The sequence below is a fragment of the Canis lupus genome, chromosome 19 (assembly GCF_048164855.1).
Source record: "Canis lupus baileyi chromosome 19, mCanLup2.hap1, whole genome shotgun sequence".
Classification (NCBI taxonomy): Eukaryota; Metazoa; Chordata; class Mammalia; order Carnivora; family Canidae; genus Canis; species Canis lupus.
In genome coordinates, this window is record NC_132856.1 from 53867281 (window position 1) to 53881130 (window position 13850).

The window sequence follows — 13850 nt, forward strand, 5'->3', positions numbered from 1 at the left end:
CTTTGGACTGAACCCATAGGCTGCAGGCAGTGGGGAGGTGAAGTGGGGATGGGGGAGCTGCGCGCCTGGGGAGGCAGGGACCTGGGGAACACAAGGCCGGGCTCTACCCCTCCCCCATGAGCCCCTCCACCGGCATCCCTGTCATTGTCATCTACTTGGTCACCTGAGCCAGAGGCCATGGAAAGCGCTGTCCCGGTCCCCACATTCCTCCCCATCACTCGAGCCCTGTGAACTTGACCAACCAGGCCTGCTGATGGGCCCCATCTCCCCCTCCACACCTGCAGCCCCAAGCAACTCTTGCCAGGTGTTGGAAGGCACTGGGACCTCTCAAGCCTGCAGGTTTCTGAATGTCCTGTTCTTTAGTCCCCTGGAATGCCCTTGCCTGCAGCCTCAGCCTAGCCAACTCCTATTTGTTCCACATGGCTTTATTCGCTGTCACCTCCTCCAGGAAGGCCCCCTGGTTTGTTTCTTTCTTCCTTGCTTTCTTTGTCTTTATATTTAGTAGGACTTCTTATTGAAATCCTACTGTCTCCTAACTGGTAAGTTGTAGGTTTTTTCTTTCTCTTTTTCCTTATTTTTATGTTTTAAGTAGACTCCATGCCCAACGTGGTGCTTGAACTCACGACCCTGAGATTAAGAGTTAGGTGGTCTACCGACCGAACCAGCCAGGCAACCCAAGATGTAAATCTGTTTAAAATACACGAAACGTGACCAATGTGTGAAACTTGGCCAGTTCAAGAGACCATTTACATGTCATGTGGACCTAATTTTATGTGGTTGGAAATAGGGGTTTTTTTGGGGGGGGGTTGTTTTGGCTATGGAAGCTGTCTAAAGATTGTCTAGCTTTTCCTAATTGAGTTGTACTTTGTAGGTTTTTTACACCAATGATTACCCTGAGTTTTGCACTTTAAAATAGAGATTTTGTTTAAAGATCTTATTTATTAATTCATGAGAGACACAGAGAAAGAGGCAGAGACATAGGCAGAGGGAGAAGCAGGCTCCCTGCAGGGAACCCAATGCGGGACTCAATCCCAGAACCTGGGGATCATAACCTGCGCTGAAGGCAGATAGATGCTCAACTGCTGAGCCACCCAGGAGACCCCAGAGGAGATTTTCTAGGTAAAGTTCCAATCCAGAATTCCTATCCCAGCAGGCCCAGCTGGACACCCCCCCCCCCCCCCCGCAGCTCTTCTTCAGCCTGCTTCCCGGAACATCCTATCATACTTGATTATAATAGCTGGATTAAACCACCACTCTTCTCCAACTAGCTCCAGGAGGGCAGGGGATGGACTGTGTGACTGCATCTGACACAGCCATCAATTTCCTCAGAGGAACAGCCCTAACTCCCAAAATATGAAAACAACAACCACTGTAAGATCTGCTTCTCCTGATCCGGGGCTTGCAAGGTGCACACATCATCTCATGGTACCCACACAGCAAGTAATCCTCCAAGAAGGCGGCACCGCACCCACTTTACAGATGAGAATACTGAGACCTGGAGAGGGTTTGGGACTTGCCCGAAGTCACTCTGAGCTAATAAAAATGATACGAGGGTGCAAACCTTGACTACAGTTTTTCTACCATTTGAGCCAATCAAGAATCATCTGCCCTGTCATTTATTTGCTATTTTGTTTGATACCAATCTCCTTTCTTATCTGATAAGATGGAACTAGAGAAACAGTGTGCTTAAAGTTGCTTTGGCAGGCCATGGCTTACTAATTTACCATGAAATAAATAACCACTCACACTTGTAAAAAACAGTTTATCCGTGTACTACCAAAATCTGCACACACTAAGCCCTTCTGCAGAGTGAGCATTCCTGGGACAGCTCGCCTCTGAGTCTGACCGGGGGAGCCCATCCCCCAAGGCTCCCCAGGATCCACGCAGCAAGAGCCTGGATTTATTGCATCCTCTCTGGGGTGTCAGGGCCGCCATACACTGATTAGTCAGATGCCTGGAAAGGCCCTCATTGGGCCGACTCCCGCCTTTTCTCACTCAGGCAATATTTATGGAGGATAGATTCAGGCTCCCAAGCAAAGGGTGAGGCCTCCCTCGCGCCCCCACCCCATACCTGCTGTTGGGAGCTAGGACAGCCTGTGCCCGCAGCCACCCACCACCCCTGCCACCCCCAGCTCTGGCCAAGTTCCCACTTCTGCCTCCGGTGAGGGAGGCCAGATGCAGGAGAGGGAGAGGGGGCCTGGTCCAGGCCAAGAGGCTGTCCTGACATGTTTATATTTACAGAAGGATAAAAACCAGAGACACAAGAAAACCTTTCGGGCAGTGGCAGAGGAGACGGAGTCATTAGAGGTTGTCCAGGCACCGGGGGTGGGACTGGGGTGATTTGGGGAACGGGGAGACCCGCCAGGAGGCTGCTGCCCAGGTCACAGGAGGGGCAGGCGAGCCTGAGCACGCAGGACCAGAGACATGGGTTCTCCCACAGAGACAGAGGAAGAGGGACCCACGTGTATAAAAGGACAGAGGGAAGAAGCAGAGGCAGAGAAGGAGCAGCCAGGGAGGTGGGAAGGACAAAGATCAACGAGTGCAAAGGAGAGTTTCAAGAAAGGGAGGCCATGAGAACAGTACAGTGTGTGCCCCAGAAGTCAAACCCAGAAACACTGCCCACTCCAGCAATTCCACTTCTGGATATCTACCCCAAAAAAGCTGAAAGCAAGGATGGGGAGCCTGGGTGGCTCAGTTGGTTAAGTGTCTGCCTTTGGCTCAGGTCATGACCCCGGGGTCCTGAGATCGAGCCCTGTGTTGGGCTCCCTGTTCATGTTCTCTCTCTCTCTCTCTCTCTCTCTCTAATAAATAGAGTTGAAAGCAGGGCCTCGAATAGCTATTTGTGTACCCACATTCAAATTCAAAGATTTGGGGGATCCCTGGGTGGCTCAGCGGTTTAGTGCCTGCCTTTGGCCCAGGGCACAATCCTGGAGTCCCGGGATCGAGTCCCACATCGGGCTCCCTGCATGGAGCCTGCTTCTCCCTCCTGTGAATCTGCCTCTCTATCTATGTCTATCATAAATAAATAAATAAATAAATAAATAAATAAATCTTTAAAAAAATAAACAAATTCAAAGATTTAAATGTCAAATAGCACAGTGCTGACAACAGGCTTCACGACAGCCAAAGGAGTCCATCGTGGGATGAATGGGTAAACAACACGTGGTTTAGCTGATTGTCCATACAACGCGCTCCTTGCGGACGAGGGAGTGTTATTCAGCCTTAAAAAGGAATGCAGTTCTTTTTTTTTTTTTTTAATTTTTATTTATTCATGATAGGCACACAGTGAGAGAGAGAGAGGCAGAGACACAGGCAGAGGGAGAAGCAGGCTCCATGCACCGGGAGCCTGACGTGGGATTTGATCCCGGATCTCCAGGATCGCGCCCTGGGCCAAAGGCAGGCGCCAAACCGCTGCGCCACCCAAGGACCCCAAGGAATGCAGTTCTGATCCATGCTAGGATATGGATGAACTTGAAAACATTAATGCTAAGTGAAAGAAGCCAGACACGAAAGGACAAATACTGTAGGAGTCCACTTACACGAGGTCCCTCAAATAGGCAAATTCGTAGACAGGCAGCAGGTTAGAAGTTTCCAGTGTATGCCGCTGAGCTGCACACTCAAAAATGGTCCAAATGGCAAATGTTATGTCGTGTCTATTTTAGCACAGTGACAGAGAAGAAGGGGTAAAAACTATGGAGAGCTCCAAGCCGGTGAGATCAGGAGGGAACAGCCAGATCCTGCATAGCTCCTCCCCTTTCTGGGGACCTTCAACTTTGAATTGGAAGCTTCTCTGAAAATCCCTGATGCCAAGCATTAGCAGGGGCTTCTCTGTTCTCCTTTGCCTGCTGAGGACTGGCCCTCCCTGGCCAAATGGCCCAGGGTTAGGGTTGCAAGATTGAGCAAACAAAATTATAGGATGTCTAGTTAGATTTGAATGTCAAATAGTGCAATGTTTTGGGATGTACTTATGCTACAGAAATATATGTTGTTTACTGAAATTCAAATTTAACTGAGGGCCATGTATTTAATCTGGAAATCGTACCCTAGGGGATTTTTTTTTTTTAAGATTTAATTTCTTTATTAGAGAAAGAGAGAGAGCGTGTGCACCAGGGTTGGGGAGGGATGGAGGGAGAGGGAGAAGACTCTACGCTGAGTGGGGAACCCAACACAAGACTCAATCCCAGGATCCCGAGATCATGACCTGAGCTGAATTCAGAAACTTAACCAATTGAGTCACCCAGGTGCCCCTGGGGGACTTTTTTTTTTTTTTTAAGATTTTATTTATTTTTTCATGACAGACACAGAGAGGGAGGCAGAGACACAGGCAGAGGGAGAAGCAGGCTTCCTGCAGGGACCCAGACGTGGGACTCGATCCCCGGACTCCAGGATCACGCCCTGGGCCCAAGGCAGATGCTCAACCGCTGAGCCACCCAAGGGTCACTGGGGGACTTTTTATTTTTAATCACAGTTATTAACATCATCACCAATCTTTTGATTTATTCATTTAAAAAGTAATCTCTAGGGATCCCTGGGTGGTGCAGCGGTTTGGCGCCTGCCTTTGACCCAGGGTGCGCGATCCTGGAGACCCAGAATCGAATCCCACATCGGGCTCCCCGTGCATATGGAGCCTGCTTCTCCCTCTGCCTGTGTCTCTGCCTCTCTCTCTCTCTCTCTATCATAAATAAATAAATAAATTTTTAAAAAAGTAATCTCTATGCCCAATATGGGACTTGAACTCATGACCTCAAGATCAAGAGTTGCGTGTTCAGGGCACCGGGGGGGGGGGGGGGGTGCTCAATTGCTTAAGCATCCAACTCATGGCTTCAGCTCAGGTCATAATCTCAAGGTTCTGGGATTGAGTCTTGCATCAGGCTCCCTGCATGGAGCTTGCTTTCCCTCTGCCTGTGTCTCTGCCTTTCTCTCTGTGTCTCTCATGAATAAATAATTAAAATCTTTAAAAGCAAGCAAGCAAGCAAGCAAGCAAGCAAGCATGGGGCTTGGATCCAGACAGACCTGTTGGAGTCCCGCTCTGCCATTGGTTGGTGGTGTGATCCAGGGGGAGTCCTCCTTCCTCCTTGAGCCTCAGTCTTCTGATCTGGAAAGTGGGATAACAATGCCCCCTGGTGGGGCTGCTGTGGCATTAGGGATAAGGCGCAATTGGTTCGGGGTGGCAATGTTGGGGCTGCGGCTCCTGGCGAGTGGCGGTCCACATCTGTGCACCTTCCGTGTCTACCAGCACCTGGCACACTACTGCCTCACGGTGGGTGGTGGCATGAGGCATGTGCTCCCTGGACATCTACCTGTTGGGGAGGGGAAGCTACTGGCTTATGCGCTGAGGTGTCCCAGACTCTGGTAGGAGGGAGCAGGGCCAGGAATAGGGGCCATGAGCCAGGTGAGTGGTACAAGCACAAGGGGCCCGATACTGTCATTATTTCACATTTTGACAATGCACCCATTGTGGATCTCCTTGCTTTACTCTTATATGCGCACCCACATATGATGTTTCTGGATTTCTGGGTGAGAGGGCACCCAGTCTGATTTTGTGCCTGAAGCAAGGTCCTTACTTGCCTCACCCCAGTCCCGGCCAGGGAGGGAGACTTGGGAAGCCAAGAGCCCCATGAGGAGATGCTTCAAGCAGCCCGGGAGCGTGACGGGGAGCCCCGACACTGCCTGAATTCTTGCCATTAGCGTCCAGGGTGACTCCACTCCATGCAGCACTTCTACAAAGTGCACTCAGAGACTTTGAACATTGAACTAGTCGGGGGAGGGGGCAGGGCAGAGGTCATTACGTCCCTTTCCTAAGCCTAGCAGAGGGGAAGTCACCTAGTGAGGTGGAGTCAGGGCTAGAAGCCTGGACTTCCAGCCCCTTCTTTGAGATGAGGCCTTGAGGGACAGGTTAGAGTGCTAAGGGGACAAACCCCCACCTGGCATGAGGAGGGTGCTGAGCCCAGGCTGGACCGGAGGGCGATGGCGGGACTTGGGGCTGGGGCCTCTGCTGCCCTGGGTCAACAGCTTCTTCTCCCCCAACCCTGGCCTGCAGGAGGATGGTATTCCCCAGTTCCGCGACAGCTTGGAGGACCTCAGCCTGGATCTGGGAGCCCTGCAGGGCAGCGAGTATCTCCAGGACCTGGGCCTTGGGGCCTTTGCCGACAGCCAGCCAGAGGGGCCCAGGGACAGTGGCCTCACCAGCGAAGAGGCCGGAGGAGAATCCACGCTCTCCAGCTCAGCAGAGCCGCAGACCCTGCCTCGGAGACGCAGCTGGGAGAGGTCACGGAGCTGCTCTGAGAGCTGGGAAAGGTCAGCCCGCCACTGACACACTCCCAGGAGGGGACAGGGCCCCACCCCCTGCAAGCCACACCGGGGTGTCTGCACTGTCACAGGCAGCCCAAAGGACCCCCTCCTGAGATACACAGAGCCTGTGGGGGCTTGCAAGTCCTCAGCACAGGCAAGCGCTCGCTGAGCGAGTAAGCGTGCACAACCCCAAAATGAAGACTGTGTGCTCACGCTGCAGGCACACACAACCCCAAACACGAGCACTTGCCCATACACACTGGGTATACATGCCTGCAGGCTTGCACACGCACCCCACTCCAACCCATACACAAAAGCCCAAACGTGTGACAAGCACACTGGTCACACACAGATGCACAAAGCCATAGATGCGCTTGTGATTAAAACAGACGTGTGCTTGACTTCACACACAGCAGGAGCCCCAAACAGCAGAGGGGGTACGTTAGCCACCCCCACCTGCCTCCCTCAACCCCTCCCAAGCCACCGCAAATAGAAATCTATTCTGTGTAAAATTGTCATGTCTGCCACGCAAAGACATGGATGTCCCTGCAAGTTCCCAGCAAGGCTCCCCCTGCCACCCCTCTGATATAGGGAGACTGAACACCTCTCTGCATTCTGACCACTCCTCCCTGCCCCAGAAGGATCCACGGCAGGTTCCCCCAGGCCCCTGGAGCTACCACCAGGTGGAAGAAACACACTAAAGACCTGATTTCCTCGTTTCTTCCACCAGGCTCAGCTTCAGTGCCTCGGCTATGAACGAGGGGCCCTGTCTCCCTCGGACACTGGCCAGCCTTGCTCTGAACCAGCCAGGAGAGGATCTGCAGGCCTGGACCAAAGAGTGTCTGTCCAGGGCTGGGACCCCAGCAGAGCACCCAGGCAAGGTGGGTGCAACCTGCAGCCACCCCGACAATAACACAAGTCTGAGCCCAGGGGCCAGTGTGACAGGTGGGAAGGAGCTTCTTACCCATAAGCTGGTGGGACTGACCTGTCACAGCGGGGTTGGCCATGGGGTGGACTGGGGAGTCAAGTCCTGAGATTCCAGCCCAGGCCTGAGGGTTCTTCGTTAGGGTGGGGTCCACAGTAGGGGATGCTCAATTCCAAGCACAAGCCATGATCTAGGAGGCAGGGGAGCTGGTCTCCCCATCTTTGCAGCTGGAAGGAAGCCCCACCCATGGCTGGGTAGATCCGGTCTCAGGTCTGAGATTCCAGCCTCAGGGCTGTGGCCTGTGGCTGGGGCATCTTTGCCCAGGACCACGACCTGGGGAGAAATCCCTGATGGGCTGAAATCTGGAGCATAGAGTTTTGGGGCTCCAGTCCAGAGCCGGGGTAGTCCTTGGCCAGGACTCCAGCCCATGGCTGGGGAAGGTTTGGCTCCAGCCCTCAGCCATGGCTACGGAGATCCATCCCCATGCCCTGTGGCTGAGGGGAGCCCTACCTGCGCCCGGAGGCTGGGGCTGTGGACCCTCTGTCTAGGGAGCCTGCCTGCAGCCCGGGCTGCCTCCCTGGCTTAGCGAGAAGCTTATTCCCCGCAGGAATGTGACAGCCCTGAGAAAAGAGTGAGGTCACGGTCGGTTCCCCTGTCCTTCGATGAGATCAGCTCCCTGGAAATCTCTCGGGCTTTGGAGGTGCCCACTCCAGCTCCTCAAGGTAGCCCAGCCTGGGGGATTCCCTCATTCAAACCAAGAAGGGTAGGGGGTTTCTGCTGGGGGGTTCCCTGGATGGGGCCCCAGATGGGCCTGAGAGGGGAAAGGGCTACTCCTGGAGGGGGCTGAGGGTCCCATGTGCAGGGACTGAGCAGAATTCCTTGGGGAGGGGGGCGGTAGCAGGGTGGGGGAGAGGCAGCCCACATCTGCCCCTCCTCTCCCCCCAGGGCCTCTAGGCAGAGTGGGCGGTGCCACCACCATCTCCTTGCTCCCCTAGGGCTCTTCTGTCTCTACCTCTGGCCTCTTCTTTATCTCCCTCTTTATCTCTGAATCTCCTAAGAGCTTGAGTCTTTCTGCTATCAGATAGACCTGACGTCTAAACCCAAACCTAGCACTTCTAGCAAGTCTCTGAGCCTTGTGGCTTTCTTTATAAGGATGGAGCAATTAGGGGCGCCTGGGTGGCTCAGTCGGTTAACCGTCCCACTCTTGGCCTTGGCTCACGTCCTGATCTCAGGGTCGTGAGATGGAGCCTCATGGTGGCTCCGCACTCAGCTGGGAGTCTGCTTGAGATTCTCTCTCCCTCTCGTTGGCACACTCTCTCTCTCTAAAATAAATCAATATAAAAAAGAGAGAGAGAGAGAATGGAACAATGAGCATATCTCCTTAGGGTTACTTGGGGTGTCCACTGAGTGCACATGTGCAAAGTGCTTAGCACATCAGAAGCCCTCTGGGGACACAGGGGCTCACCTCCAAGCTCTGGCTCACTGCCCTCCTGGCGCCTCCCCTCCCCGAATGGTGAGCCCCATCTGGACAGTCTCTAGTTCTGCAGGGATGGGACACAGGGGGCCCGTGCAGAGGCCCCTCACCTTTACCTCCTGGGTGGGGGCTGCTTCCAGGCCTGGCGCCCCCGGTGCTGGAGTGCATGGAGAAGGACCACGTGGAACCAGAGCATGTGTGAGTGTCTGCCTCATGGTGGGGGAGGGGACCCCAGCAGACAGCCACGGGGTCAAGGCTGGGGTCCCTCCCGAATCCCCCCCTGACCTCCATCTTCTCTCTCCCACACCATCCTTTCCCCAGAGGAGAGACACAGGCCTCTCAGGTTCTGATGTAGCATCAGGGGAGGGGTTGGGTCTCCTGGTCAGGGTCTGCATCGGGACCGGGACCTGGTTGGGCAATCACAGCTCGTCTTGGGGGATATGTCTACACCCCGGGGCAACTGTGAGCTGTTTTTATCCACACTTCCCCTGCCCCCCTGCCCCAGGCTGATTGTCCAGCAGGTGCTTGAAGAACTTCGACATTACCACGGGTGAGTGGGAAGCGGGCAGGTGTGAGGATGCAGGGGTGGGAAGACAGCTGGGGAGGACAAGTAGAGGGAACAGAGTAGGAGTGGATAGGTGGGGAGACAGGTGTGGAGAAGACGGGGAGGCAGGGGGGAAAAAAACAGGGACAGGAGAGGTGGGGGAGGGACAAATGTGCGAAAGGGCAGGGGACACGAGTCGGGGAGGAGCGAGCCCATGAGATAGCTTCGCACAAATGTGAATCGGTGCCTCTTGCCCAAGACACTGCCATTCGCTAGAAAATCTTCCTGACCTGCTGATTTTGTCTGACCAGGATGTGTTACCACCCTCTGCTGGAAAACCAGCCACAGTGACCATGGATAGAGCCCACGGTGGGAGGAATCGTGGCTCCTGGGCACATGGGATGTGGCTCCTGGGCACATGGGAGCGCTGGGCGAGAGAGGCAGGAGATGGGGCAGGATGGGGATGGAGGGGCCGCTGACCCAGGTCTCTGTCCCCTCTGACCCTGCAGGGCTCGGCAGAGAGCTCGTTTGTCCGTCAGCCCCGCAGGAGGCCACTCAAACCTCACCTGGTTTGAGTTCCTGTCTGAGTAAGTATGCTGAGCTACCCCAGCTGGGAGCGTTGGGCCGGGGCCTGCACTGTCTCTGCACATGCTTACCAGTGGGGCTCTGTGCGGGTCCCTAAGCTGGGGGCAGGAGGCCGAGCCCCCATTCTCTCAAGGGAACTGCCAGGGCAGGGGTGGTGGTGGGGCCTGGGGAGGCTCCTCATACACCCTGGGAGGGCAGAGGAAGACTGCCTGGAGGAGGTGACAGCTTGAGCTGGTTTCCAACAAAAGAGTAGTAGGAGTTCACCAACACATGGAGAGAAGGATGGGGGAAATAAAGAGGCGCCTTCCTGGAGATGGGGCAAGGCCGAAGGAATGGTGTCAGGCGGGGCTGGGCAGAGGGAAGGTGAGGGGAGTCAGCAGAGGCCAGATCACCTTGGTGACACTAGGTGACTGATAATGCTGAGCACAGACAGGGCTGGGGGGCGGGCAGGGGCTGCAGACCCGAGGTGTGCAGTCTCCCTCCAGTGAATAAATTCTGCAGGGGCTGGCTTTGTTCACCGCTGACTTAATAAATACTGACTTAATAAATACTGACTTAAATAAATTGTGATCTTTGAACAACACAGGTTTGAACTCTATAGGTCCACTTACATATGGATTTTTTTTTAATAATAAATAGAATATAGGTCTGTAAATGTATTTTCTCTCGTGATTTTCTTCAAGGAACTTTCTTTTCTCTGGCTTACTTTATTGTTAGGACACAGAATCTAATACCTATAACATACAGAATATGTGTTCATTGACCGTTGGCATATCAGCAAGGCTTCTGATCAACAGTAGGGTATGAGTATGGGGGACTCAGAAGTTATATATGGTTTTTTCATGTGTAAGGGCTTGGTGCCCCTAACCCCTAGGTTGTTCAAGGGTCGACTATATTTATTAAACAAGGGAGTGTCAGGGATCCAGGAGAGGCGTGACAGTGATCTGGGACTGGGGTGTTAGGGGGAAGAGGGGAGCAGGATTTAGGGATACCCCAAAGGAAGAAGGAGCAGGATTTTTAGGCTGATTAGATACTGAGGTCGGGGGTGAATCAGAAGGAAGAGGCAGAAACAGACAGAGCCCAGATTTCCAGCCTGGGCCTGCTGAGGGACCCCAAGCTCGAGACCATGTCACAGTCCCCTCTGTCCACCCAGGCTCCCCAGTTCCTGGAATTTTGCAATCATCCATAAATGTTTGTTGAGTGAATAAGTGAGAGGTGGAAGGAGGGAGAGTTCAGGGACCTCAGAAGAAATGTAACGGGACTAGGGGCCGCGGGGAGGAGACAAATGCTAGGTGGGGTCCAGGGGCAACCTGCAGGACAGGTCCCTGCTGCCCCTCTTCCCCTCCTCGTTCATCTTTCCACCCCTTAGGAGCGAGGACGGTGCCAGCAAGACTGAGCGGAGTGACAGGAGCACCAGGGTGAAGCGCAGACTGAGCTCCCTGCGCTGTCGGGTCACCAGGCAGAAGGAGAAGGTCAGGGGGCCGGGGCACCTCCCTCCCCCTTCAACGGCTTTTCCGTAGGCCCCTGGCCCTGGATCCTGTGATTCGAGGTAGGTCCGAATGCACGAGGCATTCTAAGGTTCACCTCTGTCCTCCCACAGGGGAAGAACCCAACGCCTGCAAAGGACAAGGGTCAGGATGCTAGAGAGAGGAAGGAATGTATCAACGGGCACCAGCTGGCGCAGGGAACCTTCCTCGGCCACCCCAGCTGCCCCCTGTGTGGCAAACCCTTTCTGAGCTCTGGTAAGTCCCGTGGCCCGGCCCAGCCCTCTGGTTGGCAGCCACTTTCTCTCCTTGATTGCCTCTCCTTCTCTCTCGTGGCCTCCTTTGCCTGTTGCATCCTCATCCCATTTCATTCTTGCCAAGTGGGGGCTGACCTCAGCTCCATGAAGAGCACCAGGCCCCTAAGAGCAGGGACCCTGTCGTTATTTCATGGCCCTCCAAGTCTCAGCTTTTGTCACTGGAAAACCCCTCAGGCAGTGTATTAGTCAGCAAGGACTGCCTCACAAAATACCACAGTCTGGGAGGTTCGAAGAACAGAATTGTACAGTTGGCCCCTGAACGACCCAGGAGGTGGTGGGTAGGGACGCTGACAACCCCCCATAGTCGACAATCCCCATGTAACGCTTGGCACTATCTTGGTACAACAGACTAACTCTTCCTCCCCCCCCCCCCCCAAGAGAGGGTGGGTAACCCCTTTTCTCTCCTCGACTTTTAATTTTGGAATCACATCAAAGTGGAGAGAGCAGAGAGGGTGCCCTTCTAACTTTCACCCAAGTTCCCGGCATGGGAGCATCTTCTGTGACCACAGCACGTTTGTCACAACTTAGGAATCAACAGTGGTGCAGCATCATTAATTAAGCTGCAGATTTTCCTCAGGTGTCACCAGGTTTCATGGTTCCACTTGGGTTCTTTCGGTTTCAGGACCCAATTCAGAATACCGTGTTGTCTTTAATCATCCTGTCTCCCTGGTCTCTCTGGGCCGTGGAGGTTTCTCAGTCTTTCCTTATTGTTCATGACCTTGACAGCCTCAAGAAATATTAGCAGGTGCCTAGGATGACCGCCCCCCCAATCTGGATTTGTCTGATGTTTTCTCATAATCAGACAAGGTTATGGGTTCAGGAAACTTCTTGCCTCATCCAATCAGGGGGTAAGTGCTATCGATCTCACGTCCCTGAGGATGTTAACCTTCATCCCCTGGTTAAGATAATACCTGCCAGGTTATTAATTTATTTCCCCCTTTGCATGCTCTATTCTTTGGAAGCAAGTAATTCAATCCAGCCCACTCTCAGGATGGTGGCAATCAAGCCCCCCACCTCCTGGATACAACATTTGATTTTTCAGGACAGGAATTTGAGGTTACAGAAGATTTGGGTTTATGTAAAAGAAAGTATATGGGTTGCCCTTAGCATAGTGCCTGGTATATACAGGCAATGGTAGCGTCCATCCTCTTCCTCCTCCTCATCATGTGTTGTTGAGTGAAAGCTAGCATCTAAATCGCAGACCCACAACCATGGGCTTTGACCACAGATCCCACACTTGTGTAGGAGGTCTGTGAGGCCAGAACAGCTGTGGCTCACTCCCAACATGCTAAGAGCAGACAACTCCCAGGTATAGCCACAAGCCTATCTACCCCTGGAGGTATTCAAAGCCAGATGTTACTATCCGTCCCTTAGAGGAAGCAGCCCTATAGTAAGTTAAACAGAGCAGGGAATGAGTCACACTTCAGGTAATTATGGAAGGTGGGTCCCCAGGGTAAAGCTGAGATGGTTTCCCAGAGGCCAGCCCCACGGACAGAACACCATTCCAGACCTTGACCTCTGAGGTTTTCCATGGCCTGACCTTACTTACCTATCACTTTTCCCTTCCACTACTCAGCCACCACGAAGTCTCCTGGCTGCCCATACACATCACCTGCGCTTTTGCTCGCTCAGTGCTGTTCCTGGAACTCCTCTGGCCACCTGACTCTTACTCACCCTTTAGGACAAAGCCAGGGCCACCTCCCCCAGGAAGCTTGGATTGTGGATTGGGCGACTGTATCAGTGTCTGAGTGTCTCTTAGGCCAGTTGCTTTCAGCCAAGGGGACGTTGGCGATATCTGAAGGCATTTTTGTTGTGGTGGTCAGGACTGGGGTACTGCTTGCACCTAAGTGGATAGAGGCCAGGGGTGCTGTTCAACATCTTCCGATTCACAGAACAGCCCCCAACAAGAGGCAATTACCCAGCCCCAGCTGTCAACAGTGCCAAGACTGAGAAACACTGTCATAGACTTACGTTCCCTGTGTCTCTGTAGCTCTCAGCAGAGTCCTTGACCCATGAGAAGGACATAATAAATGTACAATGGTAAGAAAGATAAAAGATAGACAAGAGATACCTCTTCTTGTTGCCAAGCTCCTTGAGAAAGTTGGTTTCTACATTTAGGGGAGATCTGTGTCAACCTGAAGGTTTCTATAACCAAGACAGCTATAGAAATAAGGACCTGCTTAAAATTTTCAATGGCTCCACTGCCTTTGGAATAAAGTCCAAAAGTCAT

The 13850-nt window shown here is 53.3% G+C and overlaps 1 protein-coding gene across 2 annotated transcripts in view; it reads left to right on the plus strand.

The window, feature by feature from the left end:
- ARHGEF18 (Rho/Rac guanine nucleotide exchange factor 18) overlaps positions 1-13850 on the plus strand; it is an 85479-nt gene that overhangs the window by 11990 nt on the left and 59639 nt on the right. For both annotated transcript variants that reach the window (XM_072787401.1, XM_072787400.1), the window contains exons 3-10: positions 6041-6297; positions 7022-7172; positions 7824-7938; positions 8831-8888; positions 9196-9240; positions 9744-9821; positions 11189-11291; positions 11420-11561. In XM_072787401.1, coding sequence (XP_072643502.1) covers positions 6041-6297; positions 7022-7172; positions 7824-7938; positions 8831-8888; positions 9196-9240; positions 9744-9821; positions 11189-11291; positions 11420-11561 — 949 coding nt within the window. The remainder of the gene's footprint in view (positions 1-6040; positions 6298-7021; positions 7173-7823; positions 7939-8830; positions 8889-9195; positions 9241-9743; positions 9822-11188; positions 11292-11419; positions 11562-13850) is intronic.